Here is a 20547-nt window from a genome sequence, read left to right on the forward strand (position 1 = left end):
GGATGGAACTGGAGAGGGTTATGCTAAATGAAATAAGTCAGGCAGAGAAAGACACATACCGTATGTTTTCACTCATATGTGGATCCTGAGAAACTCAACAGAAGACCAGGGGGGAGGGGAAGGAGGGAAAAAAAGTTCCAGAGAGGGAGGGAGGCAAACCATAAGAGACTCTTAAATACAGAGATAAACTGAGGGTTGATGGGGTGCAGGGGAGAGGGGAAAATGGGTGATGGGCATTGAGGATGGCCCTTGGGATGAGCACTGGGTTTTGTATGTAAGCCAATTTGACAATAAATTATATTAATAAAAAAAAAGAATGTTAAAAAAAATTTTTTAAAAACCCACTTCCTCATCTCCTTTTCTGCCAAAGGACAAATCTAATCATACTTTTCCCTTCACAGGCTCTTCCCACTTCTCCCTCACATCAGAAATCATTTCTCAGGCCATCCCACTAAATTTCTAACTCCACAATAGGAAGGGAAACTGAGGCATAGAGAGACAGATGGAATTTTTCGAGTGCTCATCACTCATCACGCAGTGACCAAGAAACAACACCAGGGCCTACCTAGAACCAGATCACAGGGCACCAAAGCCCATGAGTCCACAGCACCTCTGGAAATGAATGCAATGGAGGCAACAGCATTTTCCAGAGTCCTGGGGGAGAGTGCTGTGTGTGCTATAAAAAAGGCACTGATAAACCATTGCTCAGGGAGACACCCACCAAGGGCTTGCTGCAATAAGGCTGGTGGTCACAGAGCCGCCTTCCAAGGTAGTGAGTATGTGTGGCTGTATGGGTCCTGTTTGGCTACACGGGATACTCCAGGTGGGGGGCCAGTATGGCTCCCCCCACAGCATGGGGCCTTTCCTTTAGATAAACCCCAATCATATTTAAAGGGTATCACCTGCCAAAGGCATCCCATGATGAGCCCACCCAAGCCCCCTTTACCTAGCACTTCTGGGCCATTCAGCCAGCCCACAGACCAACACACATTAACTGAGCACCAATCATGAGCAAGCAAGGCACAGATAAGATGAAGGCCCCTCACGCTCACCTCCTCCTGCTCATGGCCTTGGATGACAATGCCTTTAGCTTCAGTGTCCTCATCTACACAGCAGTACCACTGCCCACTCGAGGTAGCTGCAAGGATTTCAAGTTCCTAGAAGATGCTAGCAGAGTGGGGGAACAAGATACAAAATATAAAAGCAGGGCCATATGGTTAGAACAGTAAACCCTGCCAGAGGGCCTGGGTGGCTCAGTTGGTTGAGCGTCGGACTTTGGCTCAGGTCATGATCTCATGGTTCATGAGTTCGAGCCCCAAACGGGGCTTGCTGCTGTCAGCACAGAGCCTGCTTTGGATCCTCTGTCCCCCTCTCTCTCTGCCCCTCCCCTGCTTGCACTCTCTCTCCCCCTCTCTCTCCTTCTCAAAAAAAAGGAAGAACAGTAAACCCTGCCATGATGAGATGAGTAGAATCTGAAACATTTAATAGCACAATGGAGGGTCATGCTTTTGGGAAGCTGTGAAGAAAACAGTCTTCATTCTGGGGCACTCGCATAAAAAGCACAAAAACAGATCATGAAACCTAGACCGTACACAACTGACTACCCACTAATCTGAGAAAGGCCCTGACAATCACTAGGTGGTCATCTGCTGACCCATTTCTGTTGGGGCTGGGACTGGCGGAGGGAAGGCACAAATCACCAAGGGGTCACATCCAAATATGCATAACACTGGTCCTGTTATCGCAGGGTTGCACCGCACCAAATTGGAAGCACAGATCCAAGAAAAACACAATCTGAAGTTAACAGAGGAAAGAGCTGGATCAGGATGACCTCCCAGAGTTAGTCATAAAAAGAATATGGGCTCTGAACCCAGGTTCAAATCCCAGTTCTGTCACTTTCCAGCTTAGTGATCTGGGGCAAAAATCCCTACCCTGCCAGAGCTTCCAACTCCTCGGAGGCAAAATGAGTATAAACCTACCTCTCCTCACCAGGTGCTGTGGAGGGCAGATAAGGTAACAAAGTTAGGGAAGTGTCCAGCACAGCACCTGGCCAACTGCTCAGCCCCACCACACCATGAGGAGGAGTGGCTGGAAGGTGCCCCCTTCTCCATCCTCGTGTGCACAGGAGTTCTGCTCAGCCCCACCACATCATGAGGAGTGGCTGGAAGGTGCTCCCTTCTCCATCCTTGGGTACATAGGAGTTCTGCTGGACTCTGAGGGGAGGAAGGGGTGGTGTCAAAGGATGGAAGATCAAAAGTCTCGACATAACAAAAGCTGTGTAAGAGCTTCATGGAGAACACTATGAGACTTTACAGAAAGACATTAAAGAAGGCCTAATATATGAAGTATACCATGTCCATGAATAGAAATACATGCCTAGAATACAATTTATATTCATAACTGGAAATTAAAAAATAGTAATTCTACCCAAATTGATCAACAGACTCTATGCAAAGCCAATCCAACTACCAACAGGGCTTGCATGAGGGAGGGTGGGGAGAAGAGGTGACTGATCGATTGATTTTTGGTGAAACTAAACAAACTGTCCAAAATTTATGCAAAAGGACAAAGGGCCAAGAACAGCCAAAACATTCTTGAAAAACATCAGATAAGAGGATTTGCCTTACCAGAGATCAAGACTTATTAAAAAGCTATAGTAATTAACACAATGTGGCACAGGGATAAATAGTGCCATGGAAACGGCACAGTTGACATGACTCATCTGAGGGGAAAGTAAGACTAGCCAATCACTGGAGGCAGGACCACCTATTTGTATATGGGGAAGAAAGAAACTGAGCCCTACCTCACACCACATGGAAATATATATAAGAAAGTGAAAAGCTAAGCTATAAACTGGAAGATATAGACTGTGTTTGTGGCACACTTAACAGACAACACATTAGCATCCAAAACATAGTAAAACTCCTAAAAAATAGGAACAAGCAAGCAACTCAATAGAAAAATGGACAAAAACATAAAACAGGCATTCACAGAAAAGAATGGCTAATAAACCTATGAAAGGATGTTCACTAGTAATCAGAGAGATGAAAATTTACGACATAAGATAGCATTTTACACCCACGGTATTGGAGAATGCCAAAACTTCCCATTGTCAACTGACATTCCACTGGTGGAAGTGTCAACGATACATCCACTTTGGAGAACAATGTGGCATTATCTGGAAAAGCTGAAATGTGCAAATCCTAAAACTTGGCAATTCCACTCCTTGCTATGTACCCTAAAGCAGTTCTCCTGAAACTCTGGTCCATGGAAATGCTTAATACTTCAGAACTTTATAGCAATTTGATGCTTCCAGAACATTCACATGCATTGTCAATGACTGTCTGGATGTAGGTGAGTCACCTGTGGTTTGAGCTGAGAAACCCTGGCCTATGCACACCAGGAGCCTTGCACGAGAATGTTCACAGAAGCATGTTTTTAAAAAAGGAAATAATCCAAATGCTTATTATCAGAAGAATGATAATGGAATACTTTAGAACAATAAAAATAAGTGGATGATGGCCACACGTATCAACACAAATGAATCAATAAACACTGAAGTCTTAAAAATTCAGATGATTCCATCTATCAAAAGTTTAAAAACAAGCCAAACCAAATGATGTGGTGTTCAAGGATGTTTACGTATGTGGAAAAACCACAAAGAAATAGACCTAACACAAAAGGATCCTGGTTCTCTCCAGGGGACAGGTTGGGGGCACACTCGGGAAGGGGCACACAGAGGCTTTGTGGGTAGAGCCAGTGTTTTATTTCTTTTTTAATTTTTTTTAACATTTATTTATTTTTGAGACAGAGAGAGACAGAGCATGAACAGGGGAGAAGCAGAGAGAGAGGGAGACACAGAATCTGAAACAGGCTCCAAGCTCTGAGCTGTCAGCACAGAGCCTGACGCGGGGCTCGAACTCACAGACCATGAGATCATGACCTGAGCCGAAGTCGGACGCTTAACCGACCAAGCCACCCAGGCACCCCATAGTGTTTTATTTCTTAAGCTAAGGAACACATAGGTATGTGTTCCTCATGTAATTGTTTTAAACTATATGCATTTACATATGATTTATTCCACAATTTGAAGAAAACTGTTTTCAGTGACTGTTTTTCTGGTTAGTAAAGTGACCTGGACCTAGAGCTGCTCATCTGCTCAGGTCACAGGCCAACTGCCCATCCAGCAGAGTCCAACACTGAGTGACATGTCCTCTGAGCAGCCAGGGCAGAAGGCCCTTAGAGACCCTGCAATACAACCACCGGCCCAGCTGGCCGGCTCCCGGCCTGACTCACCATGCCAGCGACAAAGGGAAGCAGAAGGGTGTGGGCCGCCCCACCTGGGATGGCCAGAGGTCAGTGTACAGTGAGTGTGGCAAGTGCAGCTGCCAGCCCTGGGGTCTGAGACCACACCGCACCCTTCCCCCATTGCCTTCCACTCCCACCCTCCATCCCAACAGACCTGCCTGAACCTCCTGGCTTCTCCATTTCTACCCCATATATCCCTATGATCAGAAGACACTCTGAATGATCCCCAACCTGAAGAGACACCTGGGGCCCCTTGCAGGGCTCCAAAGCCCTGCCTGCCTCTGTCACTCTAGCCCCAGGGCGTGTGACTCTGTTAGAGGGGCTACCTGTTCACATGCTCTCACCGCATGAAGCGCAGTGATAGTAATGTAACCATAACGGCAGCTGCTAGGCATTGTGTCCAGCATGGCGGCATCCTGCTAAGCAGGATCCCTCCAGGACACACAGATGGCCTCAGCTGGGCCTCATCACAGCCCTGGAAGATAGCTGATACTGTCAAGCATGAGGAAATCCAGGCACCTCCAAAACACAGGACCCGTTTCTGGAGACTCTGACTCAGTAGGTCAGTGAATGGGAGGTGGGGAGGCGGAGGGTGGGGGGGCGGGCAGGGGACACGGCCTCTGTTCATGTAAAAAGGTATCTGGTTGATTTGAATCCGTATCCTAGTGAAGAACTGCCAAAGCAGACAGAAGCCACGTCTCTGTTCTCCTCGGCCAGTCACCCTCCAACAGCCACTAAACGGGACCCCCCACACGCACCAGTGCACTAAGCCATCCAACACAAGGAAGAAGCTCTGAAACCCCGCAGCCTTCCCTTCCAAGCGCTTCTCCGGGACTCCTCAGAGCCTTCAAAGCTTGCTGGGGCCCAAGAGAAGAGAAGGCAGAACCCCTCCCCATGGAAACACAGACTCACTACCTGAAAAGATATTTCAGATATCACCCGAAGCCCCATGACTAGCTAGAGAAGGGTAGGGGGTGAACCTGATCTCTGCCCTGCCCTGCACCCCACCCCACCCCCACCCCAGCCACAGATCTGCTCACCCTCGGGCCCACGTGCCATTTGCAACGTCCCTGCCCCAACCCCCCACTTCTGCTGGCAGATTAGCTTTCAAATGTGAGCAGGGACAAAGCTGGCTCAGAAGACTTAACTCTGCCCGACGGGTTTAGCTCAGCTTCAAAGCTTCCTAACTGGAACCAAATAAGCGGGCACATCGCAGCTGGAAGGGAGAGGCCGGAAGGGGGGAGAGGACAGGGGCATCTCTGTAAGCTGGATTACCTACAGCAACAGCTTGCGGCCTGAGTGACACAGCAAGACCCGTCATGGTGCTCACTGTCGGAAAAACAAAACAGCCCTTTCCTCCAGGCCCTAGGGACAAAGTGAAGAGCGTCCACAGACACTGGTGCACACGCCACAGCAGGGCAGGGCCACCTCCTCCTCAGAACCCACGCCTCACTCACCGCCCTGGAAGCTGTTCTCAACCGGCACCATCCAGGCAGACACCAGCCTTTGTTTCTCCGGGTTCAGCCCATCTCACGTGTGCAGGAGGCTCTGTGTCTCTTCCCCTGGGCTGCAAGCTCTCCCCAGGCATGGCTCTGGATCAACTCGAGTCTACCTCTCTCCACCTCTATCTGGGCCTGGAACCCCACCCTCATCGATCCAGCAAACTCTTCTCCATCCTTCAAAAGCCAGGTGTCACTGGCTCTACTCGGTTATCTTTGTATCTTTTCTCTACTAAGCAGTATCAATTATTCTATTAAGTAACTCTACTGAACACCTACTGCTCAGAACTGCAACTGTTTACTATAATTGTTTATGTGCCTGACATGTGCCTGACTCCTCCGCCAGCCTCTGAGTAGTAGCTCCAGGGCCTGGCTTACAGCAGGTGCTCAATAAATGCATGCAGTACACACTAGCCACAGTGCATCCTGTCAGCCCTCTCAGAAGAAACAGAAAAAGATACATATTTCACTAGTTCTTTTTTCTAAACTAGAAAACTCCTAAAGGAAACTCAGACTTTTTTCCTCCCCTTTATTTCTGATGGACACAAACATTTTAGAGAGGGAGAGTCAGACAGCCACCATGCGGGGGCGGGGAGACAAAAGGACAAATCAAGCCAGGCCACCTGGAGGCTGGGTCCAGACCTGCTGCTGTCCCTCCCTAGAACGCTGGGGAGGGGGAGAGGGCCCAGCTCTGACCCCTGCCTCGGTAGCCCTGTGTTCAAATGCTTGGTGGAGGACAGGCTGATGACCTCCCGATTCCACGACTTCCTGGCCCGAGAAAGCTGATCTGCTCTATGCAAGCCCAGTCAGCCTGTTCTCACCAACTAGAGGCTCCTGTGCACGCAGCGAGCATTCAGTAAATAGTTGTGGCATGAGTGAATGGGCTCGATTGGGACCCCAACAGCCCAGCAAGCCCCAGAGCCCGCTGCCAAGTTCAGCCAAGGGCAGTCAGGCACATGGAGGCACAGCAGGGGGAGGGCGAGGCCCCCCATCCTCAGAAGAGGTCAGTGCGGTTTTCTGTGCTCTCCACTGGCAGGCCAGCCAAATGAGGGCAGAACCATGGCCCTTTCCTCAAGGCAGCGACAGCATGCACCCTGTTTCAGCTGGGACTCTCTCCTTTCTCTCCTCTTCCACCCCGCCCCCTCTTGATTGACACCAGTGCTGGCTCTGACACGATTTAAAAATAGATATTAAGACAAGGAAGTTTAATTTTTAATGCTTTGGAAAGGAAGTGAACACGGAGCCGGCATTCATTCCTTCATGGCCATGCTCTGGGGTCTCACCAGGCCCCTCTCCCCCAAATAGAGCCATGCCTGACCCACTCCAAAGGCCTACTTGGAGCCCTCTGGGGAGACAGCCTGATGCCTCACACCTGAGCACTTCAGGAAGCCTCTAAATGCCTCTTGCTGCCCAGCTTAGCTAGTCTCTCGCTTGGAGAGGCCAGGTGCAAACCTGTTTGGACCCTGTTGGGGTCCCCTCAGCCCACTTCCCACACTTCGCTTTCCAGACAGAAAGCACCACACAGACCCCTGAGACACACAGCCCATCCAGCATCGACTGTGCACAGACCCGTGTCCTGGGCCACCATGGACCAATGGGGAGCCAGGGAGCCTGCAGAGGCACTCATAACACAGCCAAGCCAGTAAAAAAACACATGATGTGACAGGAGAGCCTTAACCCAGTTGCCTGCACCCAGAGGCAAGTGAATGGTCTGTGAGGGGCCAAGCCGCCAAGACCTGACCCCACTTAGGGGAGGTTAATCAGGGCCTCCACCCGGCACCCTACCCGTGGCAGGCCGGCCCCAACCTTTCCCCTGCTCCAGCAGGCACACTAAGCACTGCCTCTTTGGCTAATTGGCCTTTATTAAGGGAGCGATCCACAAGGAATAGACTTTCCAGTGGAGCCAGAATGTCACTGCTCTGCCAGCCATGATTTAAAGTGACAGGCTAGCTCGGCCGGCAAGCATGGAAAGTGACCATTATCCTGACTGGCAATTAGGCCAGCAACCGCAGGCCCACCCCATCCCTCCTTATCAGATAGGAGCTGGATTTGGTTTGGGAGGGTCTGGCAGGGATCATGATCTGCTGTCCCAAGAAGGGGACACGGGCCCCAGCACCCAAAGCCCACGCCTACACTCTCTCTCTCCCCTACTCAGAGTTTAAAGCATCGAGCCTCCTTTGCCCTCCTGGAGGGGCTCCGATTCACTTCATCTCTCCCCAGGGTATTCCACCAGATGGCTCCCGGAGGGCTCAGAGATGGGGCTGACAGAGGGAGCTGCCCCATGGTTTCCACTGCTGGGAGAAAGACCCTGGGGTGGGTTTGATTACCAGTGTACAGGCCCCTTGGGATGGAGAAACTTCTGTCCCAACTCAGGCCTCCTATTCCCTATCCACCAAGAAGCCAGCATTCTCTTTGGCCCCAAGGGTCAGGGTGAGGGGCGCCAAGGAAGAGGAGGAGGGGCTCAGTCAGGCATGACCCCTGACTCCTCCTCCCCTAGCCCCACCATCTCTAGCAGGCCCTCAGAAATGCTGCCCTGGGTGCCAGCATGGCTAGCACCATCTGGGTGAGGTCGCTGGTACCAGGAGCAGACCTGGACACCACCCCCTCCCCCAGCGGCCTACAAGTCACCTGCCCTTTTCTTGGTGAAGAGGAGGAGCACAGGCCACATAGATCTGCCTCTATCCTGCCCCCGGTGATGTCACCCAGGCTCTCACTGATAGCAATACTCTAGAAGCTCCACCCAGTGGCAAGGAACCAGGATTCTCACGCCTGGGGCTGGGGGGTGCAGTGTGACAGCTGCACCTCTCCTCCACGCTGGGAATCCTCCCAGCGGGCTCTGAGAAGGCAGGGGGGTGTGGCGGCAGCGGTGGGTTTGGAGAACTACCAGGAAGGCTCCAGGATCTATAGGAAGATCTCTATCTATTGATTGCAGACTTCGGTTCAACTCTAATGCCTCAGAAAAGCCTTCTTTTGGGACCTGAGCCACGAGACTAGGAAAAGCGATGGCTACACAATTCCTAACAATTGCTCTGGGTCCCACGGGCCTCGGGCTCTGACCAGCCTTGCATCCCTCCTCACCCTTACCATCTCACTGACCTCCAGCCTTTCTCTTCCTGTATGCATTGGAAGTGAGCAGAAGTCTCCCAGGGGTCCTGCCTCATCAACTACCCCACCTGCCTTGGGCCTAGACACCTTCATTCTTTCTCTTCTGATTTGGCTCTTTCCTCCACTTCTTCTCTATCAGGCCCAAGCACCTGCCTGCAGGACGTCTTTGTTCAAGTACAGTCACCCCATACCCAAATCCTGGCTAACTGCCTGCTACACCTTCTCCACCTCCCAAAGAACCCAGTGGCAAATATTCTCGCACATGCAAGCATCCGTTTCTCTTCTGCTAACTTTCCATCTTTCCTAAGGTCTACATCTTATTTTGTAACTCACATGCTACCAGCATAAAAGAACTGGGTCTTTGAGATTCAATTTCTCCCAGCTCCTGGCATGTCATGGGAATTCTGAAAATATTAAGTAATCAGAAAAGTCAGAGATTCTGAGAGAGAGAGACTCCTTGCCTGGTGAAAGAGGGGTGGTGGGTACCTCCTAATTAGGAAGAGACGGCATGTTCTCTCACTATAACCAAAGAAAAGAAAGCCATTCCATCAATCAGCTCATTAACCTCTGCCAAGCTTTTAAGGGAAGATGAAAAGAGCCCTTGTCACCCCACAGTTAAGTTGCTTAGGAGAGCCTTCATCACAGGCAAGTTGGAGAACTAACTTCTCTTCCCTATCAAGTGGGACTCCCCACCACACAACAAGATGTGGTTTCACCACCCTGGCCCACCATTCATTCACTCACAAACATAATGAGTGCCTACTACGTGCAGCACACAGCCCACCGTGCCAACCTGTGAGAGAGGAGGTCCCTAAACCAAGCCGGGACCATTCTGGAGAAGGAAGGAGCCACAAGCAGTTATATCTACTTCGACCAGCAGGTGGCGGGGTGGGGGTGGGGAGGAGGGGGGCTGAGTAGGAGGAATGTTGGCTGAGGCACTGAGCATCCCCACCAAGGTGTTTCTAGTAAGTGTTAAGATATACAGAGTGGGGCAAAGAAGAAAGGTAGGTTGAGACTATGAACAAGGGCAGAGAGGGAAACTCCACCATGAAAGCGAGGCAGCATTCATGTAAATCGTAGGCACTAGAGAAATACACACCAGTACTTGGCTGACACGGACACTGGCAAATGAGTCAGAGGACCAGGAGCACTTGCCCAAAGGTGGCCACAAAATCATTCTTGACATTCCAGTGGCTCTGCCCCAATTTCCACAAAACCCTCACCACAAGACAGGTAACGTCCTAACGGCGGTGGCTGGAGGGCCCAGGACCATGCAGACATCCGGGGAAATCCAACTCAAATGATCTCAAACCAGGCTCTTCAGAAGAAAAGCAGCAGCCTATGCCCCAGGCCAGGAAGGGCCCCCCCCCCCTCCCCAGAGGGAAGGCAAAGATGCAGGCTGTCCCATAACTAATGGGATCAGACATGAGGGAGACCATCACAAGAGCCCCCCCCCCCAGACAGGAAAGGAAATCCAGTCCTTAAGCGATAAAGCGATTTGCCCAAGGTCACACAAGAAGCTAACACAGAACCAAGACTAGACCCAGTCTTCTTCCCGCCCAGTCCCGAGCTCTCCCCTTCTATGGGAAAAGTCACCCCCCCACACACACACCCCCAAAAAAGTTGGTCAGTTAAAGCAGATCACTTCACACGAGTGTTGAACATCAAAGCACAACGGCTGCTACGGAGCTTCACTGTGAATGACTTTCTCCTGCCCCCAGTGCTCTTTCTGGACCATGGGCAGCTGACAGCCTCCAGCAGGCAGGACAGGCCCTGGGGCAGAGCCAAACATCTGTGCTGACTACGTTGGAGCTCTAGTGAAGAAAGGAGGAGGCAGCAGCTGGGATGAACAATTAGATGTGAATTTAAGAAGTTTTCAAATTTGTGTAACTAGTATTTCTTCTGCACACACGCACACGTGTGTGCATGCGGCCCCCAGAGTCACAGAGGATGGAGAACAATTCCAAGCTGCCCCACCCACGGACACCTTCTCTAAAAAATAATCTCTCACCAAGGATAGGGGTGCTCCCTTTGTCCCTTCTAGCCTCTGGGGCTCCTGGAGCTGGAGAGGGCTGGCATTCCATGGTGGGAGCACATGGCCAGCCCGCTCCCTGCCCAGTCCACTGCAATCCCTCAAAAGCAGCTGCCCGCCACCCGATGGCAGCATCCCTCCCACACTCTCCTTTTCCACACAAGCCCTAACTCAGGGGCATATCTGCAGGCTACCAAACGTGTGTCTCTACACTTGGGATAGGGGCTCCTCTCCTCTTTCTGGGACTCACTGAAGGAGTCAGAGGAAGTGACCTCCACTACCCCTCCCACCCCCACCTCATGCCCACAAAATGCTGCAGATCGTATTCTTGTGTATTCAGGAAAAATACAAGAAGAAACTCGAAAACCATCCACACTTGCGCCGGTCTTCCACTCAAGGTCACAGCTGTTAAAAATTCTGGCCCCACACCTATTTCTGCAGGTTACCCAGCTGGAGGCACTTCCAGCATGGGTTTCTTACAGGGGAGGGAGGTGGCAGCAAACTTTGTCAGCCACCTAGGAGTAGAGTAACTATCTCCTGGAAGACAGGCAAGTTAGAGCCTCCATTCAGCCACCACGGAGAGAGAAAGGAAGAGAAAGATGAATGAAAGGGGGGGGGGGGGTGGGAGGACAATTTTTTAAAACCCCCACACTTACCGTTGTGCAGAAAGCAGGGCAATGCAGCAGCCAGGAGGAAGAGGGTATCACGCTAGGATAAGCAACGAAGAAGAGAGGTGGCAAAGGAGAGATAAACGCAAGGACTTACCCAGAATATCAAATTGAAGAGGAACATCATGTACTTCAAGCAGCAGAGGCAGCCTCTGGCCATGTTGCACTTCTTAAATTCTAGGAGAAAAACAAAGGACAGGTCCAGGTAAAACACCACGTACTTGCTGCCTTTGGGTGCATTGTACTTGTCAGTCTTAACGCCAGCCTCGGCGCGGCTCTGGCCCCGCGAGCCCGCGGTGCCGTAGAAGGCGCCGGCCGTGAAGCCGCGGCCGAACGGGCGGCCCGAGGTGGACGGCTTGGCAAAGTCCGAGTCCTTGCTGTCCAAAGATGGACTCCGGTGGATCGAAGAATCCTCGCTACTCGACTTCTCCATGCTCGCGTCGTTCCCGGGGGGCGCAAGGGGCGGGGGGCATCGCTCCCGGAGTGGGACGGAGGGGGCGCCCAAGTCGGGCGCGGGCTGCGGGCGGGCTGGCGGAGCCCTGCACGCCCCCTCTCTGTACCCGGGCGCACTCCCGGCCAGACCCCGTGCTCAGGGGCCGCTGCCTCTCGGACGGCGCCCCGCTCCCAGCCGCCTGGCCCGGGAGGGCTCTGCGGTGCGGCGCGGCTCGGCTCTACGCGCGCTCGCGAACGCTCTCCGGGAACTGGCTGGCCTGCGTAACTTAACGTCTTTGGGGAGGCTGCAATTTGATTTCTCTTTCCAAAGCGTCAGCTCGCCTCCCGGCTGCACCGGCCGCTCCACGCGCGGCACAGGGCGCCAGGATCCAGGTCCCCGGGCACACCTCTCCCTGCCCAGCCCCAGCGCCGAGCCCGACCACTTCGCGGGCGCTCCGCCTCCTCTCGCTCCGCGACTTTGCGGAGCTGCTCGCCGGCCCTGGGCTGCCCGGGCGCGCGGCGGGCCGTGCCGAGGGATCCGCCGCAGCTGCCACCGCTGGGCTTTCCCTGCGAAATCCCAGCCCCGACTCCTGACTCCGAAATTGCCCGGAGCCCCCTCCCCGGGCCCTCGGCCCCGCCCCCTGCTTTGCATTCGACCAATGAGCAGTAGGCCTTACGGGGGGCGGGCAGCCTCCCCCTCCCCAATGACACATTATCTTTAATAGGATTAGCGTTCTGCTGTGTGCCTATACAAGTGCGCCGCGAGCCCTCGCTAAATGTCAAGGGCTCTGGAGCTGGGGGTAAACCAGAACCTTCATCGGAAGGCGCTGGTCTCTTCAACAGGAGAAAGGGGGGCGGTGAGAGAAAGGGAATGGCTGGAGGTACCAACGACCCAAGGAAACCAGAGGAAAGGGCTGGGGAGGACAGAAGGAGGGAGGAAAGAAGCGCGGCCACTGTCGAGGTGGCCGCCGCCCCCCCCCACCACCACCGTGCACACGGGGGCCTGTCCGACCCCGGGCACACGGTCTCCCTGCTACACACACACGCTTTTGCACACGTGGGTCTAGCTACGGCTTGCAGGGAAAAGAGACCGCAGGGGAGGCGCGAGGTATGGGAAAGGCGCTTGGGGCCTCCGCGGGGAGCGCGCCGCCCTCCCCGCCCCCTCCGCGCGCGCGCGCACGCTCCAGCACACACGCGGCTCCGCGACGCTCCTGCAGCTGCGCGAGGCCCCCCAACCCCCACCGCCCCCGCGTTCCCGGGTGGGATGCGGTGCTGGCTGGGACCACAGCCGGGATGAGAAGAGTAGGTGGCAGAAGTAAGGTCCTGCCTTACCCCTCTGAATCCTGCCTATGACAGGGTGACGTAGGAGTGCTCTTGGACACAGGTAGAGTCCTCTCCCGTGAGGAGGGCACGAAAGGGGCTGGTCAAGGGAAACAGCACGAGGAATGCTCTAAGGGACTTGGGGAATATCCAGGAGGAGACTTGCATCCCACTGTAAAAAAAAAAAAAAAAAAAAACACGTGTGTCCCCTGGGCTCGTGCAGAAGTCTGCACTGCTGATCTGGGGCTCCCATACTTGGGAAACAAAGAAAACTAGAAGACGTGGGGGGCAAGAAGCCCACCTCTCTTTTCTGCCCCGACGAAGAGAGTGCTGAGAGCCCCTGAGAGCAGGGCCAAGTATTTACCAAGCTCAGTATCCCAGCACCTAACAGCGGCCTTGGCCTCTAGGAGGCGCTAGACAAGGATGGCTGGAGAGAGGAGGAATTCCGGCCCCTCCGTGGGAGTGGGAGTGTGAAATGTCCACCCTGGAACCCATTAGACACTTATTCCACCTTGCTATGTGCTGAGCATGGGGCCAGGCCCTTGAGGAAACACATAAGGTGTGCTGCTCCCTGCCCTTCAGACACACACAATCTAATCAGGAAGACAGAAGGACATTAATCACCAAGGCGATGGGCAGGAACATAACTGGCTGTGGCCCAGAGGGAGGGGGGCATTAATTCCAACCACAGGGACAGGAAGACACTCCTCACAGGTTGGCTGTGGTGGTCCCATGCTGAGTCTGCACTCTCACTGGCTCACAGCCAGGGGTACAAGCACCGCACTTCTCTAGAGGGACCTGCAGTAGTGTTACTATTCTAAGCCCCTTCCCCACTCAGATGGCTGCCCAGCAATGAAAGCTAATGAGCATCACAGCCATGGCACCTTGGTCTCTTGGCTGGTCACAGTGGTCTTCTGGATGCTTTCTACAGATGAGGGGCACGTGTCTGGCTGGCTCCTGACTGAACCCACTGCCACCTGACTGGAATGGCTAATGTCTTTTGTCCTCTTCAGCCCTGACCGGCTCCCACGGGCTCCGGGCTGCCACTCCATTCTCATAACATTACTTCTTTGATGCAGGAGAGATCATTTACCAGCTGGACTGCGAGTCAGGAGACCTGTTTTTCACTCTGAGCTCAATTTTGAGCTGTGTGATCAAGAACAAGGCAGTTTGCCTTTCTGAGCTATCATTTCCTCCTCTTTAACATGGGGATTAATAGAGCCTCCCCCCAAGAGGAGTTGTGAGAATAAACTGAGCTGGCAGGTGTGAGACCAATCTGAGTACCATAAGTAAGCCCTGAGCAAATGCAAGAGCCTGTTATCACTAGTCTCAGAGATTCGGTGGTGTCAGCTAAGGTGCTCCCAGGCTGGCCCCTCTACCTTCTCAACTCTTTCCCCCTTGATTCACACCTTGTTCAGTGAGAATAGCCTCTGCATTGTCTCTGGATCTTCACCTTCATTTCTAAGTGGATTTAGGCAAGTAACTATTTCCTGGTGGGCCAGGGTGAAGGACAGGGTAAGAGAAGAGGAGGCTGCCAGTTAACAGTTCTGCTCACTCCTGGTCACCCTTGTGGGAAGGGCATTGAAGTCCAGGTCGTCTGTCCATTAACAAAGTTCAGTGATGTCCCCTCAGGGCACCTGGCTCAGCCACTATAAGAATAATCAGAGCTTTGTAAGTCCTCATTATATCCCAAGCACCCAGCTTCACACACACTGTAACTCACCGAATCCTCATGACAACCCTACAGAATAAGGATGTTATTATCCCCATTTTACAGATGAGGAAACGGTATGATTTCAAAGCCCATTTCTTTACTCTCTTGAGCTCTAAACCAAGTTCCCACCCTTGGGAATCTTCCAGTCTAAGAGACAGAATCTAAAAGCACAACAGGGAACCTGAAATTGCATGTTCTGATGAGAGGTCATTAGATAAAAGGATCTTAGGTCAGGGGGAAGCCTTCTGCCCCCACTCCAAGACCATACCTAGAGAAGCCCAAAGTAGAGTGATATAGCACGTTTCATGACAGGACCAGCAAAGAGCGTCCCTTATGACCCCTGGAGCGAGTATGGACAGGGAAAGAGGAGGCGGGAGGGCATGTCAGGAAGGCATGGGTATGGTACATGCAGGGGGCAGTGAGGAGACAGGCCTGCCTGAAAGTCAAAGTGAGCTACTGTGCACGGCCTTGCATGACACAGGAAAAGTTTGGACTTCATCCTGGAGCTTCCCAAGCAGTGGAGGCACATGACAAAATTGGTGCCCTAGGAAGCCGGGTCTGGCAGCAGCGTGGAGAAGTGAGAAGATCAGCTGCTGTGGTTGTCCCGATTTCTTAATATTTTGGGTACATAAGTAACCACCAGGGATCAAAGGTGGTCTGAGACACCATGTCTCCTGCCCACCCCCGATCCTCAACCACTTGCCATGCGCAGGAGAGCTGGAGCCCTTGAGGATCTCTGAGCATGTGAACAAGACAGAGCTGCTTTGCCGTGCCTTTTTTTTTTTTTTTAACAACAAAAAAAGTGAAGCAAGTACAGAATCCCCAGAGGGGAGAAAGAGAAGTGAATACGTGAAATCAACGTGCAACATCTCCACTGACTGGCAACTGGGGAGATGTGGGCTCCGAGTAAATGTCAAGCTCTCTCTGCCTCTTCCCGAGTTTCTCAGGCTTGCAGTGTGAGACACAGCTCAGCTTTGGTCACTCACTCACCCACACACAATCAGAGCTGATGGGCCAACACAGATCCCCTTCCTGACCTGCACTGAATGTTTCTGTATTTGGCAGTGTGTGCAGCTCATGAGGTATCCTGTACCTCCAAGCTTCAAATAGGGCAGCCTCATCGAGAATTTAGATTAGACACGAGGTGACACTTGCTATCCTAAGGAACGTGTGAGATGGGCCACCTCTGATGAGGCTTACCTCATCCCAATTTTTAAACTCCAAAATTGGGATCTTTCTAAGCAGTATAGAAAATGCTTTAATTGCTAAGCAAACCATTTACCCATGGTACCAAAAGAAAAGAAGGCTGGGGAGGTCCCTAACAGGGGGCAATATCCCACAAGGTCTACAAGAAGGTTCAGCAGACAAGGAATGGTTAGAAGGGTCCAGAGGCAGGGGCAAGTCTCCCCTTTGCCATGAAAATTAAACAGCTACAAGGTCACATGTTACCATACTTGGCCAGGATTCAGGAGGATGGTAACAATGCCAGTGAAAGGTCAGAGTAAAAAAGAACTAGGGGTAGTTCTGGTTTTTATGCGTTAAGTTTCTGAGACTAGTAAGGAAAACAAATAGGGCTTGGCTGCAGTGACCAGGTTCACGGTTAGACAGGATTGCTCCAGACAGTCTACCAAGGGTGGTCCAGGTCCCTCGCTCTCTGGGAAGAGAGTCCCCAGCTATTTGTTCGGCCTACAATTATAGTTTGCCCACATGCCTCTGCTCTGGCCACCAGGCTTCCCCAAGGAGGCAGGGGCTGGATCTGAGCCATTCCATCACCCCCCAGGGCCTGTCACAGTGACCACCACGGGGCTGGTACTCAGAATTTGTAAATAGGTAGAGGGGAAAGAAAGACCACCATGCCTAAGTCCTGGGTTCTCTCTAAGGATAGCCTGAGAGCCCCAAGTTCATTAACCAGAGGATGGGACACAAGCCAGAAATCTATGGAATTGTTCCTGGAAAGCAGGCTATCTGAGGCCATCAGAACCTGATGAGGGAACTCAGGAAATGTAAATTTCCCAGCTACAGATAACAGGGTATAAAGGCCACAAGGTCAACCATTTTGTTCACAGCCATATTCCCAATACATAGAGCAGCATGCAATGGGCGAGGAAACAGATAAATAAACTTACAGATCTGAAAGCCATTTTGGAGGAAGACTCAGGAAAGGCAGGAAGTGGAACACAGGGAAGACAGAGGCCAAGCTGCTCATGGACCCCTCCCCATCCAGGGTGGGGATAGAGGTCCTTTAAGAGGTGCTCTAAGGACAATGCACGTTTGCCTCCACTGAGCCCCTGGTGAACTCGTGCAGGCTCCCTCGTACTGCAGTCACATCTCAAAGCTCAAGAGCTGGCCATGATCGGCCCCTGTCAGAGGCCACTCCTGGCTACTGAGAAGCCATGACTGTGAAGAGACCCTCAGCTGTGCGTCCACACTCCACAAGTGAGAGGTAAGCACACTGGTCAGAGCATATGCTGGTGATACTGTGAGTAGTTAGCTCTGAGAAAACTGGGTTTCGGCTATAGACCAACCGGACCACTCATCAGGAGTACTAAAAATAAGGCTTCTAGATCATGAGGAGCCAGGTGAAGGTATGTATGGATCGTCAGAAAACCAGCACCCCTCAGCACATACCACATGCCCTTGTGACTGTGTGGCCAGAGGGGTCCGGTTCTGTGAGAAATGATGGCTCAGATGCCATCAAGAACCCCTGCCCATACCCACCGCCCGACCCAACCTCCAAGAACAGAGTTCTAGCAAACTATTGTCAGGAAAGTGCTCTGGGCTTTGGGACTAGATGGACCTGCATCCAAACCCCTTCTGGAGCAAGTTATTCTAGAACTGCCAAGAAACCTAGAATGACCACTTACCCACATGTATCTCAGTTTCCACAACCACAAAATGGAGATGATAATGCACACCTCCCCAGACGGTAAGAAGCTAGAGATTAGGGGCGCCTCGGTGGCTCAGTCAGTTAAGCGTCCAACTTCAGCGCACGTCGTGATCTCACGGTTCGTGAGTTCGAGCCCCACGTTGGGCTCTGTGCTGACAGCTTGGAGCCTGGAGCCTGATTCGGATTCTGTGTCTCCCCGTGTCTCTCTCTGCCCCTCCCCTGCTCACACTTTGTTTCTCCCTCTCTCAAAAATAAAAATAAACATTTAAAAAAATGAAAAAAAAAAAAAAGAAACTAGAGATTAAAGGTTAACACTGTAATGCACACAGCACAATGTCTGAAACAGAGACATTCAAAGGAACTGAGGCGCTATTATCATTATCAACATAATTATTATAGTAAATATGGTCCCAGTCCCCATCTAATTACAATGCAGTTGAACAGAGATACAACACATAATCAATACAAAATGTTCTGTGGCTCCAATTCTAAGGTTGAACCCTGGCAGTTCCTCTTCCTCAGGCCCTCAGTTCCGGGCCCCCTTGTCCTGGGCCCAACACCCCTGCATTTGGCCAGCCCATGGGTCCCAGTGCCATCCACCTGCCAATGTCACCTAAACGTTTACCTGGATCTGCCCCATCTTCTGAGCCCCAAGTGCACATACCCAGCTCCCACTTGCTGCCTCACAGGCAGCTCCAATTTCACATGCCCCAGAGGGACTGACCTTGCCCTAGCCCTGCTCCCCAGGCCAAACCCTCCCCTTCTCAATAAATGGCCTAACACTCAACCCATTCCTTATGCCAGGAGCCCAACACTCACCCTTGACTCCTCAATGGCACTGCCACTTGCTCCCACCTCCAATCAAACACAAGTCCTGTCCAATGAGCCACCTTCTACTTCTGTCTCCATGGGCACTGCCCTGGTCCCATCTGACACCATGTCTCACTTGGGCTCCTGCCTCAGCCCAGGACAAACTCCCGTTCCCACCTCAGCCCTAGGTCCTCTTCACAGGGCACCAACACTGTTTTCTCACTCACAAAGTGTTCCCCTACTTTAATCCCTCCAGAGGCTTCCCATTTCTCTGAGATTAGGGGTGTGTGTGTGTGTGTGTGTGTGTGTGTGTGTGTGTGTGCGCGCGCTAGTCTACTTTCAGTTGGCACCACTGGCCCCAGCCTACTTGTCCAGCACCATTTGCAAGTAAGTATTCTTCTCTTGCTCATTATGCCCCAGCCAGCAAACCCTCTGAGCTTGCTCTCTCCTCAGAGCCTTTGCCCATGCTGTTCCCTCTGCCTGGAATGCTCTTCCTCAACCCACTGCCTGACTTAGTTGTACGCACCCCTGAGCTCTTGCAAAAGAGTTTCTTCTGGTTTGCTGGTTACCCCCACAGCCCACACCGAAGCTCCCCTGCCCATCAACAATACAGCCTCAGCACCACCCGCCTCTTCTTGCCTAGCACAGTTTGAAACTATACATTCATGGGGCGCCTGGGTGGCTCAGTCAGTTAAGCCACTGACTTTAGCTCAGGTCATGATCTCGCGGTTTGTGAGTTTGAGCCCTGCGTCGGGCTCTGTGCTGACAGCTCAGAGCCTGGAGCCTGCTTCAGATTCTGTGTCTCCCTCTCTCTCTGCCCCACCCCTGCTCACACTCTGTGTGTGTGTCTCTCTCTCTCAAAAATAAATAAACATTAAAAAAAATTTTAAAGAAAGTACACATTTATTGAGTGACAATTTGCCATCTGACTCTCCTATTTGACCATGAACATGAGGGCAGCAGGGATTGGGTCTGTTTTTCTCACTGCTGTGTACCCAGTACAATGCCTGACCAATGGTGGGGGCTCAATAAATACTTGATAAATGAATGGGGGCTCAATGCAGGGTGTGCACAGGGCAAGCCAGTGTCATTAGGAAGGGCCTTCCAGATGTATGGTCACCTCGGGCCACCTAAGGAACAAAACCTCAAGATACTAGTTACCTGTATGATCTCTAGTTCCTCAACTACAAAACAAGGATCTCGGACTAGGTGGTTAAAGGCACTTTCCAGAGTTCCAGCCCTGAAATTCCCACTTGTGAAATGGGAAGATGGGCAGGACTGGACAGGCAGAGGGCAGGAGGAAGAGTGTGCTGGGAGGGGAATGGCTAGGCAAAGCCAGAGGGCAGAAGAGTGCCCAGGACATCCAGGAAGGACATGTCTACATGCCCAGCCAAAACGAAGCTTTGCTGAAAGTGCATGAGGGAGAGAGGTGGGGCTGGAGCAGAGATGACCCTGGATGCCAATTAAAAATCTACATAGGTGTTTCCCCACCTCCTCCTCCCCCTATGCCTCTTGTTGACTCCACCTTCCTCCACCCACACTCCCACCAAGATGAACACGTTCAAAGTCGCCATTTCCTCTGCCTGCAACTCCCTCTCCACACTTCTCTGACTGGCTAACTTTCACAGCCCAGGTGGCATCCGGGTGGCCTCCTCCTAAAGTCTGTGCCCCTCCTTGGAGCTCCAGAGCCCGTCGCAGCACGGCACTGCCCATTTGCCACCCTCCCCGACCCCAAGACTGCACTCCTTGAGAGCACAGGCTGTGTCCATCAC

At 52.3% G+C, this 20547-nt stretch overlaps 1 protein-coding gene across 5 annotated transcripts in view; it reads right to left on the bottom strand.

Moving 5' to 3' along the window:
• Positions 1–20547, bottom strand: part of TSPAN9 (tetraspanin 9) — a 204544-nt gene that overhangs the window by 74247 nt on the left and 109750 nt on the right. For 4 of the 5 annotated variants that reach the window (XM_086714305.1, XM_086714304.1, XM_086714303.1 and 1 more), the window contains one exon: positions 11710–11789. In XM_086714305.1, coding sequence (XP_086570431.1) covers positions 11710–11772 — 63 coding nt within the window. In that variant the 5' untranslated portion in view covers positions 11773–11789. Of the gene's footprint in view, positions 1–11709; positions 12638–20547 lie in introns of those variants that run through there. The other variant, XM_086714301.1, reaches the window with a different exon arrangement.

Source organism: Puma concolor, chromosome B4, assembly GCF_028749965.1.
Source record: "Puma concolor isolate L17-30 chromosome B4, mPumCon1.1.hap2, whole genome shotgun sequence".
Lineage (NCBI taxonomy): Eukaryota > Metazoa > Chordata > Mammalia > Carnivora > Felidae > Puma > Puma concolor.